The 19,978-nt window shown below is 47.9% G+C and overlaps 1 protein-coding gene across 1 annotated transcript in view; it reads left to right on the top strand.

The window, feature by feature from the left end:
- The first annotated feature begins 2,684 nt into the window (after positions 1-2,684).
- CACNA1A (calcium voltage-gated channel subunit alpha1 A) overlaps positions 2,685-19,978 on the top strand; it is a 298,241-nt gene continuing 280,947 nt past the window's right edge. Inside the window, exon 1 of the mRNA XM_064381775.1 lies at positions 2,685-2,976. Coding sequence (XP_064237845.1) covers positions 2,685-2,976 — 292 coding nt within the window. The remainder of the gene's footprint in view (positions 2,977-19,978) is intronic.

Consider the following 19,978-nt stretch of genomic DNA (forward strand, 5'->3'; position numbering starts at 1 on the left):
GGGGGGAAAAAAAAAGATACCTATCGACAAGATGATGCATAAGAAAATTGTGGCATATTGTCAATGAAATACTATACAGCAGTGAAAGTGAATGAAACGCAGCCACATGTGACAACAGAATTTTTCTAAAAATTCAAACCAGATTAGGCTGTATGAATTTTTTTTTTTTTTTTTTTTAAACAGAGTCTCACTCTGTTGCCCAGGCTGGAGGGCAGTCGTGCAATCTTGACTTACGGTAACCTCAGACTCCTGCACTCCAGGGATCCTCCCATCTCAGCTTCCCAAGTAGCTGGGACTACAGGTTCACATCACCACGCCTGGTTAATTTTTGTTGTAAAAAAGTTTTTGGAGAGGCAGGGTCTTGCTATATTGCCCAGGCTTGTCTCAAACTCCTGGCCTCAAGCAATCCTCATGCCTCCACTTCCCAAGTGCTGGGATTATAGGCGTAGCCGCCGCACCCCGCCAGATGAATCTTAAAGACATAATGTTGAACCAAAGAAACAAGAAACTGCGGAATACACACTATATGATTATTCCATTTATATAAAAGCCTAAAAGAAGCAAAGCAAAATTGTATTATTTAGGAGTGCATAATAAGGTAGTCAAACTGTATTTTTAAAAAGCAAGATATGAATACCATAAAGTCAGGTAGCGATTACTGCTGAAATCAGGGGCTGTGTAAGCGTGTGGCAGAAGGGGGTTCTGCAGAGCTGGTGTTCCACTTCTAGCCCTGGAGTTGGTTTCTTGAGTGTTCATTTCAGATCAATTTCTTAACCCTGTACCTTTATGTTTTATGCAATTTTTTCCTGTGTGCTTATTGAATTTCACCACATAAAAAAGCAGAATGGGAACCAATCAGAGTGGTTCTGGAGAGACGTGAGTACCAAGCAAATGATACCACCCAGAATCCCTATCCAGCCAACTAGGACCTGTTTAATTATTTCCTCCTGGGAGTTCAGACTTGTCAGCTCTGGGGTCTCCAGGATAGAATAAATCCTTCATTCCGATTTGCAGGACTCCCTGTGATTTGAAACGTTCACAGAAGTAACCCCTAATCACTCTCTCCGCTTTCAAAAATGGTCTTTTGCAAAACAGAGCAAATTTGTTTAGAGACTGACGAATCGCACCTTTAGACACAAATCCCCTTCTTTTTTCTGTCTTTTAAGTTTTTTCCTTCCTCCAATCTTCCTTCTCCTTGCAAGATGCTGGGGAGCGTCCGTTTGTCTGCAAACGAAATGGAACCGGGTGGAAAACAGGCTTTCCTCCCAAGGGAGGAGGAATCAGCCCCAACTCCCCCCTCCCTGCCTCCCGACTGTGCGGCTCTCCCCTGTCTCCCCCACAAACTCCGCGGAGCCCGGTCCCCCCCCGCGCCTCGACGATTGGTCGCAGGCCCTCATGTGTCGAACCTCTGGGTGGGTTCTTCTGCTGGTAAACTCATCAATTGCTCCCCTTTTCCGCTTGCCGGCCAGTGGTTCAGACCTTTGCGCCCATTTTTTCCCCCCTTTACTTTCTTCCACCCGCAACCCTCCACACCAGTCTTATTTTAGCAAAACCCAGAGAAGGAGGAGGTGGAGGGATTTGGAGGGTGGAGGGGCATTGCAGCATCCAGGGGCAGCTATCGAGTGGCTAAGCGGAGGGCGCATACCTCTCTCTCTCCCTTTCCCCTCTGTGGGGAATTTTCAGGATTTCACTGCTGCAATTTAACCCCAAGACGAGGCACCATTGAGCGAAACGCTGTGCGCACACACACGCTCACACTTCCTCCGGGGGCAGAAGAGGCAGCTGCCGGTGATTCAGGAAGAAAAAAATTTTTTTTTTCTTTTTCTTTTTCTTTTTCTTTTTTCTTTTTTTTTTTTTAAACCTGGACCCTGCGGTGTGAAGACTTCTTAGGAAACCTCTGGAGCGTCTCACTCCCCCTCCCCCCCTTTCCCTTCCATCTTCTTTATTTTTATTTTACTGTATTTTTGGAGCTACAGATCTTTCAGCATTTTTAAGGTCTAGGAACTCCAGCAAAACAGAAGGGGAATTAAAAAAAAATTTTTTTTCTACCCTCCCCACCCAGCAAAGACCTGTTTTATTATTATTATTAAGTATATATATATATATATATTATTTTTTTTAATGGGTCGAGCGCACTCCTTTTGCAAGATGCCAGCCTGACTCGGACCTCGGAGGAATTTGAAGCTTCCACTGCGTCCCGGGGGGGGCGTCCTTTGCAAACCGTTCGCGTCTTAAAGGGGGTGTGCGTTGGGTGTTTTTTTTTTTTTTTTTTTTAACTGTCTTTTTTTTTTTTTTTTTTCCCGGAGTGGGTGGACTGGGGATTGCCTGGATTCCTTCCTCGGTTATTTTTTGCCTCGCTTCCCTCTCCCCTCCCCCCTCCTCCCCGGGCCCCCGCGCCCCGCCCCCGCACCCTCCTCCCGCCCCTCCTTCTCCGGGGTCAGCCAGGAAGATGTCCCGAGCTGCTATCCCCGGCTCGGCCCGGGCAGCCGCCTTCTGAGCCCCCGACCCGAGGCGCGGAGCCGCCGCCGCCCGATGGGCTGGGCCGTGGAGCGTCTCCGCAGTCGCAGCTCCAGCCGCCGCGCTCCCAGCCCCGGCAGCCTCAGCCTCAGCGGCGGCGGCGGCGGCGGCGGCGTCTTCCGCATCGTTCGCCGCAGCGTAACCCGGAGCCCTTTGCTCTTTGCAGAATGGCCCGCTTCGGAGACGAGATGCCGGCCCGCTACGGGGGAGGAGGCTCCGGGGCAGCCGCCGGGGTGGTCGTGGGCGCCGCAGGCGGGCGAGGAGCCGGGGGCAGCCGGCAGGGCGGGCAGCCCGGGGCGCAAAGGATGTACAAGCAGTCAATGGCGCAGAGAGCGCGGACCATGGCACTCTACAACCCCATCCCCGTCCGACAGAACTGCCTCACGGTCAACCGGTCTCTCTTCCTCTTCAGCGAAGACAACGTGGTGAGAAAATACGCCAAAAAGATTACCGAATGGCCATATCCTTTTGCCCGAACCCCGGCGGCAGCTGCGCCTCCCCCTCCTCCCTCCGCCTCCCCTCTTCCAGGCTGGGAGAGAGACCCGGGGGTTGATGGGAGGTGGGGAGGAGGGGGGTCTTCCAGGGGCTGGGAGAGGGGGCACCGGGAGGAGTGTGAACGAATCTCTCCACCCCAGCTGGGTTGAGCTACCTTGGAGGCTTGGGAGTGGGTTTGTCGGGGGTTGCGGGGTGGGCGGGGGGAAGCGGAGAGTGGATCCCACCCAAGGACCGACCCCAGAATGAGATCTGGGGCCTGGGGTCGTGCAGGGGCCTTGGCGGGGGCTTTCGAGCCAGTTCCGGAGGGTTCCGAGTTCTCCGGAATGAGCTTGGAGCGCGTTCGGGCCTGGGCGCTTCTGGCCAGGGCAAGGGAGCTATGGGGGCCTTGGTTGGGTTTTCTTGGCCGTCCCTCCCTTGGAGTCCACGCAGGGGAAGCTGGACAGCCTCTCCACTCCTGCCTTCCCCAAGGTGGGGGGCGGGGGGAATCACCGCACTTTTAGGGCAGGGCGCTTGGGAGCTCCTGGGGCGAAGAGCAAGAGGGGAGTCCATGTGGCCTTCACCCTGAGAAGCCAGCACTGGCCGGAGTGAAAACCCCAGGGTGGGCCGCTGGTCCGATCTGAAGAGGATAGTGACGGGTTGGAAGGCACTTATGTCTCCCTCATGTTTGTCAGTCCCATTGCCTTTAGCGGCTGATCAGGGTCCTCATCATCTTTGGGGTGTAGAGAAACAGATCCGGTTTGCTTTACCTGGGCCCCTGGCCTGGGAAGACCTGATCTGGACAGTTTCAGTAAGAAAGACAGGGCAAGAGCAAATGAGGTGGTGGGTCCCTTCTAGAGCACCGTGCCCAGCTTTTCCTACCCCAAGTAGCCGAGAGGGGACACCAGGAGAACCAGCACCCATGTGGACATCTTAGGTAGGTAAATACCTTAAATTTTTTTTTTTTTTTTTAATCCAAGATCCAGAGGAAAAAGGTGAAGCCCACATTTTCGTCTGTGGAGATGCTGTCAAATGCAGAGCTCTTGTGTCTCTTTAAATCTCTGCCTGCTTGAAATAAACCTTGAGGAGGGCTTCACATCTATTGCGATGTAGGCAGGCAAGGGAGGGTAATTAGTCGGGCTTTCTAGCAGTTATCTAAGCATGACCCAGATTCCAGGAGGGGGGACACACCCTGCTGCCCAGGCTGACTGGCCACCACGCCATGCCCAGATGTGCCGATGCTCTGCACAGTTCCAACCAACTGCCCTCCGTGTAAAACTGAACCGGCTGGATGGGTCCCTGGGGCTCAGCGATGAGTCCCCCGTCCCTTTTGTGTGTGGTTTTGCAGTTCTAGACTCAACAGGGCTGGGCCCTGTGTGGTCCCTGGGGGGGGGTTGCTGTTTGAGGAACATGGCAGGTGGTAGGGGGATTCACTTCAGGTGGCTCAGAATTGAGCCTGGCTCTTCATCCTGGGTGCTGAGATTGTAACAGAGGGCACTGAGGTTTTAGAGTGTGTGAGCGCTCTACTTTGAGGGTGGGGAAAATTAAGAAGTTCAGCAGAGATGCTCTGGAGGCGAGCATACCTCTAACTACGATGCCATCTCCGTTGGTGCCCAAGGCAGGGGCCGGGTCTTTGCTTCCTAAGTTTCAGCTTCGTGAAGAGGCTGGTTCTTAAGGTTAGCCATCCAACCCCATCTCAGGCCCACTGAAGTGCTCAGAGGTGGTGTGGTTACTCTGCCCATCAGCAGAGTGAGGGGTGGGAGTGCCTTGCAGGAGGGTAGGGTGTTCATGTGTGCACACCCAGATAGCTCCGGGAGTGAGAGGGCTTTGCTCAGCTGACAGGTTTCCTCATTGAAAATGGCTTTAGATTGCCTTCTGGAGCCTGGATTTGGAGATTTCTAAGAGAAAAGGAAGGAGGTGGGGAGCCCTTCTGTTGTGTCCTCAGCTTACCTCTGTCCAGCCTGAATCCTGCAGATTGGAAGGCTGTTGGGGGAGGGGGAGATTGCAGCGGCCCCTCAGAAGCGGGGGGACTGTGGGAGTGGGAGGCAGGTAAATTGGGAATGTTGCTTGCCACTTCATCTTTTCTTTGGCCAGCTCGCCCAGGGCTTTCTTGCTCTTATGATGAGTTTGTGCATTTTGCTCTCTGCAGACTGATTTTCTTCTCTTTGGCTCGAGGTAACAAACACATTATACAGCCCTACTCTGGAAGGGAGAACTCCTCCCCCCGCACCCCAGTCTGTCATCAAGCTGGGTCATCCGGGACTGAGCTTTCTCTGTCCTGGATGGAGCGGAGGGTGATGGCAGCGTGGGTGGGAGGGGTGGAGATGAGAGGATGAACGGGGACCTGGGGAGGGAGGCAGTGAATAAAAGAATTCAGGACAGTGTAAAGAGAATGACCATGTGGAGTGTCAGAGTCACGCTACCAGGGCAGAACATTTTACTTTTTTTTCCAAGTATTTCTGCCATTAAAAAACAATGTTTAAGCATATCCTGTGGGAAAAAAAAAAATGTGTGTAGGTACTTATTCTGAACTTTTAAAATAAAGTCTGATATGTGTACGAGTAAGTATGTATATCCAGAGTCAGGTTTTTACAAAATGAACACATCCACGCATCCAGCACCCAGGTCCTGATCAGCCCCCTGGAAATCCTCCTCCCCATACCACCTCCTAGTCTCTCCCCAACAAGGGCACGGCTCAGCTGACTTCTAAGATTCCTCTTGCCTCTCAAGCATCGTGTAAATGGAGTCACACAGTGTGTTCTTTTGCCGCTGGCTTCTTTGCCTCACGTCTGTGCGTGTGACTCTACCACAATCTGTCCATCCTACCACTGATGGGCATTTGTTGGGCATTTGTGTTGATCGCCCCTGCTACTTCTTGATGCGTGTGCTGTGGAATGTGTATTTGGAAATGCGGTTTACTAAGGGTTGCAGGTCGTTATGGAAAGCAGCTTCCTCACTGACTTGTGGAAGAGAAGTGAGTGAATGATCCATGAACTTGGCTGTGTGCTCGCAGGACCTAAGAGCGGTACTTCCAAATGCAAATTCCGGCACAGTACACTGGTGAAGGATGCAGTCTTGCTTTCTCCACACTCAGGGCAATTCGCCACTGTGACTTCTTCCTCTTTCATTCCTCAGTGGGTCAAACTTGAAGCCATCCATGAGAATTAAGAATCCACATGTATTTCTTTTTTTCTCCTCTTCCTAAGTGAGAAAACCCAAATGGAAGTGTTTGATGTTCAGATTTACATTGCTGTATTTTTCTCATGCCAGGCAGCAAGCCATCTTGACCACACACCTTGATTCCATGTTTTCATTGATCGGAATTGTGATTCAAATAGGGCCATGAGGATCTCTAATGATTGCTGATGAGCTCAGATCTGTCAGCTCAAAAAGGAGCATCTGTCAGCCTTCCTAGGGCTCCCTCTCTGCTTATTGCCACTCACTTCTTCTACCAAGTGCCAAGGTGAATGCCATCTTTCCAGCCCTCCCTGTGCCACCAGATCTCCCACTGAACAAGATGTAGAAACTCAGGCCATTGCAGGAACACTGAAAGAAGGTCTGTGTATTATCACGCACAGCCTCCTCAATTACACGTAGAATTCCGGCTTTTCATCCGGTTTGCAGGAATCTTAACAAGATACCTAAAGTCACATTGACATCAGGTGATAACACTTTGACATCTGTGGACATTGGCTGATTGGCACTCCTCTCTTTCTTTTTTTTTTCTTTTTTTTAAAGAAAAACTCTCTAAAGAGAAACTTCTGCATGAGAAGCCCTGGGGGACATGGGAGCAGGTCATGATACTCTTGGCCTGTCCTGAAAGGTAGAATGTTCTAGAAAGTACTGCTATAGCAGGCAGGATAGTGTCACTTATGTGATCCTTGTACTAGACCAGCTTGGCTGGTATTTCCAGAGGAGCAAAATTCTGCAAAGTAAAAAATAGCACGGCGTTTCCATCGGGAGTATTTTCAAAAAGGGTACAATCTCTCATCCACAATTCCCAAATCCAAAAAGCTCCAAAAACCAAAAGATGAGCTCATAGAGAGATAAAACCTAACCTGAACTGACTCGAGTTTGAAGGCTTAATTTACAGTTTTCATTCATCCCGCTTGGTGTGCATTTGAGTATGTTTTGCAGCAGAAATGTTCGATATGCTTGATGATGGCGTGTTGCTTCACCTCCTCACTGTTTGGTCTGCCTTGTAGTCCTGTCAAACTTTCAGGCGCGTGGAGATGGTCTTGTGAACAGGATAGTTTTGGTCCAGCAGGGTTCAGATGGGTTCTGGGATTCCGCTTTTCTAGCTAGCGTCTAGGGATTCCCCCCGCAGCAAGTTCGTGGGCTATGGTTGGAGTATCTAGGTTTTATATCATAGAAAAAGCTTGTTATCATTTTCTTTTCCTTAAAAAAATAATTTATTTGTAGCAAAATTCACCCTTTTGACATACAAGTCTGCAAGTTTTAACAAAGGCATGCTGCTGTAGCCGCCACTCAAATCAGGATATGGGACAGTTCGTCAACCCTAAAATACCCACACAGTGCCCCTCTCAAGTCAGCATCCCTCCTCCCCATCCCCTTCAACCACTGATCTGTTCTCCATCCCTACAGTTTTGCCTTTTGCAGAAGGTCACATAAATAGAATCTCACGGTATGTAGCCTTTTGAGTGTGGCTTCTTTCGCTCCGTTGAGATTCATTCACGCTGTTGCCTGCGACAGTAGCGCCTTCTTGTTGGTGTTGAGCAGTATTCCATGATATGGATGGACCAGAGTTTGCTTCCCAGACGAAGGACATTGGGATGCTTCCAGTTTCGGTGATTATGAATAGAGCTGCTATAAACATTGGCGTGCGGGTTTTAGTGGGAACGTTTCATTTCATACTTTTCATTTCTCTTGGGTAAATTAACCCAGGAGTGAGATTGCTGAGTTGTGTGGTAGGTGTATGTTTAATTCCATAAGAGGCTCTCAAACTGTTTTCCTAAGTGGTGGCACCACTTTACAGTCCCGTCTTTGCGATGCCGCTAAGAGCCCTGGGTTGTAAACTCCGAAGCACGTCTGGCCTCGATGGCTTGGGATTAGGGATGTGGATTTACAGAAAGGGGTGGAAGTAATAGTGTCAAATGACAGTCAGAGAAATAAAGATTAAGGATGTTGTTCAAAGATACGTGCCTGCACTAGAGAGAGAGAGAAGGGGTTCTTTGGGGTGGGGTTCCACCCTTCCCCAGTAGTTCTCCCACTCCCCAGGAAAAAGTCAAACTCTGAGGCTGTGAGACCCATGACCTTTACCCTGTTCTCCACCATTGCTACCCCAGTGCGCAGAACAAAGCAGCCACCCCATACACGTTTGCCAAGCAAATGATAAAAAGTGCCTGTCTCCACCCATTAACGAAATCGTAGAACATCTGATCTGCCCTTGTGCCAACGTTTTAGGGTTTTGGGTTCAGGGGGTTGAGAGAATGCCCATGAGATTACCAGACCAATGAAGGTTTCTGATACGTCAGTGCTGGAGGAGATTGGACACAATGGACCCTTGAGAATGAAGTCTTTCATCGGGGACTTGGAGAAGGAGGCGTCTGCTGGGTGCTTAAGGCTTATGTTCCCCGCTCCCTGCTTCCCCCCAAGTAGCAAGCACACATATACACTTTCTCAGCAATAAAAAGCACCGCCGGGAAGGTGGACTCCATCCAGAGATGGTCAGAGCCTAAGAGCCGTGCAGTTAACGCATTTCCGAGAATGCCAGCTCAGCTCCTGAGAAAAGGGCCGGATGGTGCCTGCTCTGAAAGAGGGCAGAGAGGAGAGGGAGAACGCTGAGGACTGTGGGTCAGACTGGCGCAGGTTCGGGGTATTCACCAGCTGTGTTTTCTTGGGCACCAGTGCCTCAGTTTCTTGACATGCACGATGAGGATATTTCTCCTAACAGCTTCTTACCTTGGAGGGCTCTCAGGAGATTAAACAGGGTCATGCGTGAAAAACGGCCAGCATAGTCTCTGGCGCACAGAAAACCCCAAAATGCAAGAGCCATAATACCAGGGAGTCATTTGGTTTCTAGTGTCCTTTTTTTTTTTTGAAACTTTGGCTAGAAACGAGGCTCTCTGGGTGGGAGCAAAGCACCCCCCCACCCCGCCCCGACTCCCCGAGACTGGCCTGTGTGGATTGATTAACCTGCACCTGGCACTCTTTAAAGCCACCCTTAGACATTTTGCATTCTTCACTCTCTCTAGAAGCTTTCAGGGGAAAAAAAAAATTCATAGCCACTTGACCCATTTTTTATTCCCTTAGGTCTAAGATAAAATTAATTCTCTTTCCTCCTTTGGTCCCTCCCTCCCTCTGTGGGTGACAGGTGAGGGAGTTTTAAAGCATATAATTAGCTTCCCTTTTCTCCTCTTCCACACCCTGTCTCTTCCTTTGGGGCCGGTCAAGAGTCCAGCCCAGGATGGCCACCCCACTGCAAACTCAACAGAAGAACTTGGCTCAACTTTTGGGTTAGAATTTAGGTACCGCCCCTCTCCTGCCACACTTCAGTCTTCCTTCTCCCTCACTCCCTAAAAAAAAAAAAAAAAAAAAAAAAACAAGGAACATTCCTGGAGAGGGAACCAGATGGGTGGGTGCAACAACTTGGGTTTCAAAAACCACTGGGCCTTGGTTCTTTTCTGAGTAGGGTGACCATTCATCCAGGGTTGCCTGGGACTGTCCTGGGTCCAGCATCTCTGGAAACTCTCAGTCTTGGGCAAACTGGGACGCTGATCATTCTAATGCTGAGTTCTTAACACCTGAGGGAGAAGAACGGTGCCAGAGATGGTGCCCTTGACCAAGAAAGGGGGAGAGTCGGTTACTTCTTCCTTCTGAAAAGCCAAGACTTTTTATTGGAGTGAACGCAGCTTTTAGAAGCCGTCTTTAAGGCAGCTAATACAAGAGAGATTCCGGCTATGAAGGGAAATACCTGAGTTAAGTCCGGATCAAGTTTTGACATCTCGCTTCGGTCAGACATGGCTTTCTCTGCCGTTCAGATGGGCGCAGCCGTGAGTCTTCCTGAAAGGTGCCTCCTGCTCAGGCTGCACCTGCAGTTAGAAATTAGCAGCCTCCCACCCTCAGCCCCCAAATAACAGTGTTCAAGAGTCCCCTCTCTGGAGCCATGAGGGAAACCCAACTTAGTCACCCACTTGCCAGTAAATAATATTCACACTGTTAAGTTCTATTCTCATTTTAGGCCTATGTGTAAAAAACATATGTAATTTTAAACTGATTTTTAAAGTATTTTCATACAAGCAGTATTTGCAGGAGGGCAAAGTCTGGATGCTACCTTTTCATTCTTGAAAATAAGTGGTTGGATTTGTCTTAAATGAGACTCCGGGCAGACCTAGAACTTGGCCCGCAGTGGGGTTACATGGATTCTGATCTTCCAGAGTCTGCCATGTTATCTCCATGATCTTTCTTATCTTCTTTATTGAGAATAATGGGCATGGTGTGTGAGACTGGGAGGGCTCTGCTGACCATCACTGCAGTGAAATGTGTTTGTGGTGTGTTGTGGCGTCTGCATAGAAATGTGTCTGTTCAATTAATAGCACAAGGAGTGGAGGCTGTAAGGAGGAAAAGAGGAGGGAAGGTGATACTGGGTGAAGGAGAGCTTGGGAACAAGCCACCTCGGCTACAGATCTCAGCTCCAGCTCACAGTTGTGGAGCCTCAGTCTTCTCCTCTGTAAAATGGGGACAGTAGTCCTATGTTCAAGGAATTATAAGAAGGTTAAAAGATACTGTGCCCAGAAAGCACGTGGCATATACAATCATCCTGTAAAAAGTAGCCGAATCAAATGAATTTATTTATTTATCTTGAGTCAGAATCTCACTCTCACCCAGGCCGGAGTGCAGTGGCATGATCGTGGCTGACTACAGCCTCGACCTCCTAGGCTCAAGTGATTCTCTTGCCTGAGCCTCCCGAGTAGCTGAAACTACAGGTGTGCTCCACCGTACCCAGCTTTAACAATATAAATTTAACCTTCCTTGTTTCTGAGCTTTTTCATCTTTTGGGACTTGCACTTTTCTTCCCCCACTCAACTGTATGTTTTTAAGATTCATCTCTGTTGTGGAGTGTAATGCTGGTCTTTTACTTTTCTCTGCTCTATGTTATTGCATTCCATGATGATATAATGTATTCATCCATTTTCCTGGGCAATGGGCATTTGGAATGTTTCCAGTTTGGGGAAGGATTGTTTGTTTGTTTGCTGTTATGAACAATGCTGCTATAAGGAATCAATAATTTTGAATGAGTGAATTCAAGGTGTTAATTTTAGTCTGTGTACTTGGAAATCTAGCTTCACCTAGAATCAGCTGACAGTCATCAGCATTTATGGCAGAAACTGAGCCGTTTCACAGTTTACTCTTCATTTTCTCCAAGAGGTTGGGTCAACCAGTTAACTCTTATTCCTGCCTGTATTCTGAAAGTCAGAACCTATGGTTCCAGGTGGATGGCTGGGTAGATAGATAGATGAATGGATGGATGAATGGTTGGATGGTTCAGACACTGGCAATTGATATGGTTGTAGAGAAGCAGCATGGTTGAGTTGAGAGCATGGATTCTAGAGCCAGGTGGCTGGGGTTCGAATCCCAGCTCTGCTAGCCACTGGCTGTGTGATCTTGGGCAAGTCACTTAAGTGTTCTGTGCTTCAGTTTCCCAGTCTGTCTCAGTGGGGATTCTAATAGCTCCTATCTGGGAAGATTAAATGAATTAATATATCTGATGTTTAGAATGGTGCCTGACACTTAGTAAGCACTGTATGTGTTTATATGTGGAAGACTGGGTAGATGGATGGACTTATGTGTGTGGCCATATTTGGGCTTCTCTGACTCAGTGCTTAAAATAGTGTGTGGCACACAGTAGGTGCTGCATAAGTGTTAATATTCCACTTTTTCTTGCCAGGTCTCTCAACTCCCTTGATCTGTTATTTTTGGTGTCTACACTGTTAACGCATTCTCCTGAAAGATCAGCCTAATTGTTATTGCTCCGAGGAAAACACACTCATAACGTCTCATTGATTGTCTGTGCTAGAATTCTATGATTCCTAGGCCCGAGCAGGATTTTCCCCACCTCTTAGCAATCCTTCTTCCATGTTTCTAATCTCCTTTTTCTCTGATTTTCTATGCCCCAATGCCAGACTCTCTGGTCTCCCCACAGCTTCCCCTTCCTCTAACCATACTCTGTCTCTAGCCTTGCCCTCTCCCCAAGGGCACCATCTTTGAAGAAATCAAATAGTTCAGAGCAGCAAATATAGGCTAGTTTCTGTGAGGGTCTTGCAAGGACTTGGAGTGTTTAGGTCTTACACAAATTGAAATCATCAGAAATGTTAAGAGACCTGAGTTGTCTTTGAAAGAGTTGTCAGAATGCAAATTTTTGACTTGTGGCCTGTTTCTGGTCACAACTCAGTCTTTTAAATTATGGATCATAGCTGGATGTTTGTGGTTTCGGGGGGATGGAGGCATCCCCTGCAGTTAGTGTTGGATGGCTGGGTTGATGGATGGATGGATGGTTGAACAGATGTATGGTTGAGTGGATAGATGGATGGGATGAAGGAAGGAAGGAAGAATGAGTAATTGGATGGATAGTTGGATGGATGAGTAGATTGGTAGATAACTCGATGGGTGGGTGGACAAATGGATGGGTGAATGGATGACTGGATGGATGGATGGAGGACTGGATGAATGGATGACCGAATGGATGAATGGATGGATGAATGGATGACTGGATGGATGACTGGATGGATAGATGGATGGATGGATGACTGGATGGATGATGGGATGGATGACTGGATAGATGGATGGATGACTGGATGGATGGATGAATGGATGGATGGATGGATGGATGAATGGATGGATGCCTGGATGGATGGATGATGACTGGATGGATGGATGATGACTAGATGGATGACTGGATGGATGGATGGATGACTGGATGGATGGATGAATGGATGGATGGATGGATGAATGGATGGATGCCTGGATGGATGGATGATGACTGGATGGATGGATGATGACTAGATGGATGACTGGATGGATGGATGGATGAATGGATGAATGAATGGATGGATGGATGATGACTGGATGGATGGATGATGACTAGATGGATTGATGACTGGATGGATGGATGGATGGATGGATGGATGACTGGATGGATGGATGGATGGATGACTGGATGGCTTGGTGTATGAGTGAATATATGGATGGATGAATCAATAGGCAGATGACTAGACTGGATTGAGGGGTGAAAAGATGGATTACTGAATGGATGGGTGGAGGAATGGATGATAGATGGTTAAACAGTTGGGTGGATGGGCGGATGTTGGATATAAGGGTGCGTGGAAGGGTGGTTGTCTATGTGTGGGTCTCTCTGATACTTGGTGTTCTGTTTGACTTAGGAATGACCAAGTCTCTCCACTTACCACCTTAGTTGTACCTTTTCCAGTGTCAAGTGAATTTTGCATGCTTTGGTAAAAATCAATAAATTGTATACTTAGGTTTTGCCTATCTATTTAGAAGGCTCCTTGAGGGTGGAGGACAGTGATTTGCCTTCCTCACATCCCCCAAAAAGTTCCTGCACTATATCATGCATAAGTATTTAATTGAGTAATGGTGAGGAAAGTAAACAGTGTTATTGAACAAAGATTATTAAAATTCTGGAAACACCTGGTTTTGTTTCAGCACTGGGACTGAAAGTGGAATTCCTTGGATTTTGCTCCATCCATGCCTAGGATAGTATGTAGTGGTGGACTGGTAGACTATTTCTCTTCCAAGTAGATTGGGCGGATGCCCCAGATTCTTACCCGCTAGCCAGAGATTACAGATTACTGATTGACATGCTTTAACTCTGTGTCTCCACCCATATCTCTTCTCAAATTGTAATCCCGGCACGTCAGGGGAGGGACCTGGTGGAGATGATTGGATCATGGGGGTGATACCCCCATGCTGTTCTCGTCATAGTGAGTTCTCATGAGATCTGCTGGTTTCAAAGTGTGTGGCTTTCTTCGCTCTCTCTCCTCTCCTGCTGCCATGTACCTTGCTTTCCCTTTGCCTTCCGCCATGATTCTAAGTTTCCGTGGCCTCCCCAGCCACGCAGAACTGTGAGACAATTGAACCTCTTTTCTTTATAACTTACTCTTACAGCAGCGTGAAAACCAACAAACACACTGATGTAGCAGGGGCCTCTAAGGTCCCATGTGATCTGGTCTCTGTTTTGTCGTTGATCTCATCTCTTTCATTGTCTACCTTTACTTTCATTGTCTGCTCTGTCTCAGCCCTGCTGACCATTTACTCACACCCACGTCATCTGCATGACGTGACATTCCCTCTGTTCAGCATAGGCTGTTTCCTCTGCTTGCATCACTGCTTCTCCAGGTCTCCCCATGGCTAACTCCTTCTCTTCATTTAGGGCCCCACTTCCTCCAAGAGGCCTATCCTCTTCATTTACTGAACATCTAATGTACAAAAAAGAATATAAAATAGATGTATACTCTCCCATCCACAAAAAATCTCTGAAGACATTTTAATGTATCTCATCCCATACCTATTTATGGATATAAGCTTTTGTGAATATATTTCCATGCCACTAGGTAGCCTTGAAAAAAGAAGGGCCACCAGGTATAGTTGCACAGGTTGTGTACTGGACAAAGATAGCATGTCACATATCACAAGTATCATAGAGCTGTATGTTTATTATTTCAGTACCCCAGCTGATAAAAGTTTAAGTATCTTGTTCTAGCAAGATGAAGATATTATGACAAATTTTGACAGAGAAAGGGGTGTCTTGTTTAAATTCACAACGAGAGAAAGGGGTGTCTTGTTTAAATTCACAATGAGAGAAAGGGGTGTCTTGTTTAAATTCATACAGTGGTGCTGTATGGGTTGGCAGCAACCCCAGAAAAGACTGCTGTTAATATCTGACAGTGTTCCACTTAATACATGTATTATATTCATGTAAGCATCTCTAGCTATTTGTTTTGCCATTATAAGTAACAGTGCAGTAAACATCTTTGTGTGTGAATCTCTGTCCAAGGTTCTGATAGTTTTTAGAGTGAGATTCTTGTCTATATATGGCACTCCAAGCCCATAATTGAAACTCTGTTGTTACCACCTTCTTTGAATCTGTAGAATGAATTTTGAGAACAGGTGACTGGTATATTCAGGATGTTGATGACAAGCAACAGAGAAAGAACAGTTAAATGGTTTGGAATTTTTCCTGGGCTGTATATAAAGTGCTGCTTTTGAACTGGGAGCAATTTTTCCCCCAAGGGGACTTTTGGCAGTGTCTGGAGACGTTTTTGGTTGTCACGAATGTAGGGGGAGGGGGCAAGATGTTACTGGCATCTGGCAGATAGAAACCAGGGATGCAGTTCAGCATCTTAAAATGCACAGGACAGCCTTTTTCAGTAAAGAATTACCCAGCCCCAAATGTCAGTAATACCAAGGTTGAGAAATCTTGATGTAATAGATGTCATGGGTTTCTTCAAGGGGAGTGGGTGGATTTAGGGTTTTTGGGTGACTTAAATTTAATTTACAGTTTCTCTTCCTAGCTGGGTGTCTAAGCCAGCTTTCTGTGAACTTTAGATCCCACACAAGAAGCAACAGGCTTGCTACCGACAGATTCGTTGATGTAAATATAGATGAGTATATAGAAGGAAATCTCACCCAGAGTTGGAAAATGTTGGAATGAAAACTGCTGCGGCCTCCCTTTCTCTCTCCTCCTTCTGTTGCCCAGTTTGAAAGTCGTGCCTTACTTTCTCTGGTCTCCTAGCATGGGTGAATGCTGCTGGTGTAGACTGTGTTTCTGTATTCCCTTGGTCCCCACATGCTTAGGAATGTACAGGAGAGAGACCCTGGAGCATAACAGCCTAGAGATGGAGGGGACTGGGGAGGAGTCCATTCGTTCGTTCATAAATGTTGACTGAGCACCCACCGTATACCAGGTGAATGGGAGGAGGTGAGGGCAGGGCGGTGACAAAGGTGGCTTGTTCTGGGCTTTGCAAATTATGGTGAGGATTTTTTTTTCCCCCAGAAGAAATGGAATAACCACTCCTTTTTTTTCCCCACGATATACCTAAACGTTTTGATTTTCTTAACAAAAATGGCCTTCCTTTTGAGATTTGTTTTGAGACCAGCTGTTTTTCCACCAATACTCATCATACTGCAGTGAGTACCCTGGTCCAGAGGTCTCTGCACACATCTGTAACTGTTGCCTTAGGACAAATTCCCAGAAATTGTGTGGCAGGGACATACGTCAGGCTTTTGGGCCAGGTTGCAAGGAGCAGGAAGTCTATGGCCTTGCAAATATCAAGGTCCCCTTTCCCTGACCATGTGAGTCAGATAAGTGACGGTGGAATCCTGTTGTGGTATCATGTGCATTTCTTTGGTTACCTAAGACATAGAACATTTTCTAGATCTCTGTGGGCTGTTCGGATACCCTTTGCTTGGGTTTTCTCAGGGGCATTTTTCGCCGATGTCTCTTGGGGGATTGAGCAAGGTTCTGTCGAAATTGAGGCACGTCATGGCTCCGTGTGGGGCTTGAGGCAGTCCAGCATGGTGGTTAAGAGGGAGGCTGTGGAACCTGGCTACCTAGGTTCAAATACCAGCTCTGCTTCTTTCCATCCATATCAATTTAGGTAAATCTCTTAGCCCCCGGGGCCTCACTTTCCTCTTCAGTAAAAGGGGTATAACATTTGTGCCTACCTTGTGGGGTGATTGTGAGGATTCAAGCAGCACTCAGAACAGTGTCTGGCACACAGTGGGTACCAAATAACTCTGACGTGTGTTACAGGCATCAGCCTTGTCCCTCCCCAGTGCAATAGTGTGTGTGTGCTTCTGTGTACCTCTGTTGGTGCTGACAGCCCCTTTTTAAAATGTATCGAGGTCTCACTCTGTCCCCTAAGCTGGAGCGCAGTAGTGCAATCACAGCTCACTGCAGTCTCAACCTCCCAGACTCAAGCAATCCTTCTACCTCAGCCTCCTGAGTATCTGGGAGTATAGGTGTGCACCACCACACCTGGCCCTTTGACAGCCTCTTTATTTCAAAGCAAAATAGCAGCCACATGATTTAGTGCAAGCTCTCCAAGCTTTAGGACCAGCCACAACTCCTCTCAGTGACCAATCAGGATTCCCCATGCTCCCAACCCCCAAAACCTGATGAAAAGCAAGCAGACCATTTTCTACATTCAGGATGGGAGGGCTCTTCCCTTGGCCCCTGCCCTTGTTCATGCCAAGACTCCACTCCATCTCTAATAAAGAGGAAGCACCATGTCCCAGGAGGACAAGGAAACTCTTTGCTTTGTGGTGAATAGTTATAACAGTAGCTCCTCTCTGTGGGGAGCTTATGAGCCCCTAAGCCTTATAAGAACTGCGTTGGCCAACTTAATCCTTATCCCTGCCCCCAGAGCTCATGGCATTTATTTTTGCCCCCAGTTTGCAGATGTGCACGCTGAGACTCAGAGAGCTAAAGTTGCTTGCCAAGGTCATACATCTAGCAAATGGAGAAACTTTATGAGATAGGGGAAGGAACAGCAGGGATAAAAACCCAGAGGAAAAAATATTCAAATTTTCTTGGGGAAACGGTTTACATTCTACAGAATTGCAGTGGGCAGGAGATGGCGTGGGACAGTGGTTAAGGGGCGGAGTCTGAGCTCAGCTAGGACTAGATTTCTGTCGGTGATGTGGTCTTTGGGAAGCTACCTCGCCTTAACCGCTCTGTTTCTTCATCTGTAAAATGAGCAGTGTAGCATTTTCCTCCCAGGAATGTCACGAGGATTAAATGGATGGTGACTGTAAAGCATCGTGCTTTGCACATAGTAAATTCTCAGCAGGTAGTCATTGCTGGTCATTTACTCCTCTCTAATGACCAGCAAGCTCTTAATTTCCTCCTTGGCATGGGCACTGGGATGTAGATGGACAAAACACAGAAAGAAATAAACGGACGAAAGTCCCTGCCCTGGTGTGGCTGATGTTCTGAGTGGGAGAGAGAGAGAGTCCAAGGACCAGATAAACAGATTGTTTGAGCGTGGTCAGTTCTTTTATTTATTTACTTTTTTTGAGACAGAGTTTTGCTCTTGTTGCTCAGGCTGGAGTGCAATGGCGCCATCTCTGCTCACTGCAACCTCCACCTCCCGGGTTCAAGCCATTTTCCTGCCTCAGCCTCCTGAGTAGCTGAGATTACAGGCGCCTGCCATCATGCATGGCTGATTTTCGTATTTTTAGTAGAGTCGAGGTTTCACCATGTTGGCCAGAGTGTTCTCGAATTCCTGATCTCAAAGTGATCTGCCTGCCTTGACCTCCCAAAGTGCTGGGATTACAGGCATGAGCCACCACACCTGGCCAGAGTGTGGTAAGCACTAAGCCTCAAAAATAAAGATCTCCCAGGTGATCTTGGCTGCCTTTGGAGGTGACAAGAAATACAACTGAGAAACTGAGATAGGAGGAGACCCAAGGGGATATGGGCTTGATTTAAGGTGATCCGAGGAGTAGGGGAGGAGAGGGGTGGTGTGGGGTGGCCCTGATGGTTCTGTCTGGGGAGTGAGGCAGGGATTGGTTGGGGAGACCCAAGGGAACAGATGAAGGCCCCTGAGCAGGTGGCCAGTGCTGAGAAAGGAAAGGTGGGGGACCCAAGTGGGTTCCTGATTTCTTTGTTGTTCCCATAAGGTGTTTGTCCCATCCTTGGCCATAGGTCTTGGGTCACTTAAAGATGCAGACCAGGGTAGGCTCAGTGGCTCGTACCTATAATCCCAGCACTTTGAAAGGCTGAGGCAGGCAGCACTTTGGGAGGCTGAGCCCCAGGACTTAGAGACCAGCCTGGGCAATGTGGTGAAACCGCGTCTCTACAAAAAGTACAAAAATTGGCCAGGGGTGTTGGTGCATGCCTGTGGTCCCAGCTACTTGGGAGGTTGAGGTAGGAGGATCTGAGCCTGGGAGACCTATGCTGCCAAATAAGGTGGCTAGACATGGCTATTGCAATTTTAGAAATTAATTATAGGCTGGGCACGGTGGCTCATGCCTGTAATTCCAGCACTTTGGGAGGCTGAGGTGCGCAGATCATGAGGTCAGGAGATTGAGACCATCCTGGCCAACATGGTGAAACCCCGTCTCTAGTAAAAATACAAAAATTAGCTGGGCGTGGTGGCGGGCACCTGTAGTCCCAGCTACTTGGGAGGCTGAGGCAGGAGAATCGCTTGAACTTGAGAGGCGGAGGTTGCAGTGAGCCGAGATCGGGCCGCTGCACTCCATCCTGGAGACAGAGCAAGTCTCTGTCTAAAAAAAAGGAAGAAATTAGTTACAATAAAAACAGTCAGCCCCTGAGTTGCACTGGCCACATTTGAAGTGCTGGATGACCATGTGGCTTAGTGACTGCTGTACTGAATAATGCAGATCTAGAACATCCTACTGGAAACATTGCCAGGGTCCCTGAACCAGCAGTATCAGCATCTCCTGGGAGCTTGTCAGAAATGCAGACTCTCATCCCCTACCCAGACCTGCTCAATCCCAATCTGCTCTTCGACAGGATTCCTCAGGTGGTCTTGGCTGCACCTTGTAATCACTTAGAAGCTTTAAAAATGCTGGGACCGGGTGCGGTGGCTCACGCCTGTAATCCGAACACTTTGGGAGTCCCAGGTGGGTAGATCACCTTAGGTCAGAAGTTTGAGAACAGCCAGGCCAACATGGAGAAACCCCATTTCTACTAAAAATTGCAAAAATTACCCGTGTGTGGTGATGGATGCCTGTAGTCCCAGCTACTTGGGAGGCTGAGGCAGGAGAATTGCTTGAACCTGGGAGGTGGAGGTTGCAGTGAGCTGAGATGGCACCACTGTACTCCAGCCTGGGTAACAGAGTGGGACTCTGTCTCAAAAAAAAAAAAAAAAAAAAAAAAAGCTGTTTCAAAACTCCCCAAGGGTTTCTTTTCTTTTCTTTGAGGCAGAGTCTTGCTCTGTTGCCCAGGCTGGAGTGCAATGGCGCGATCTCAGCTCACCACAAC

Source organism: Aotus nancymaae, unplaced genomic scaffold (assembly GCF_030222135.1).
Source record: "Aotus nancymaae isolate 86718 unplaced genomic scaffold, 86718_ANA_hifiasm-v0.15.2.pri h1tg000028l, whole genome shotgun sequence".
In the NCBI taxonomy this organism is placed as follows: domain Eukaryota; kingdom Metazoa; phylum Chordata; class Mammalia; order Primates; family Aotidae; genus Aotus; species Aotus nancymaae.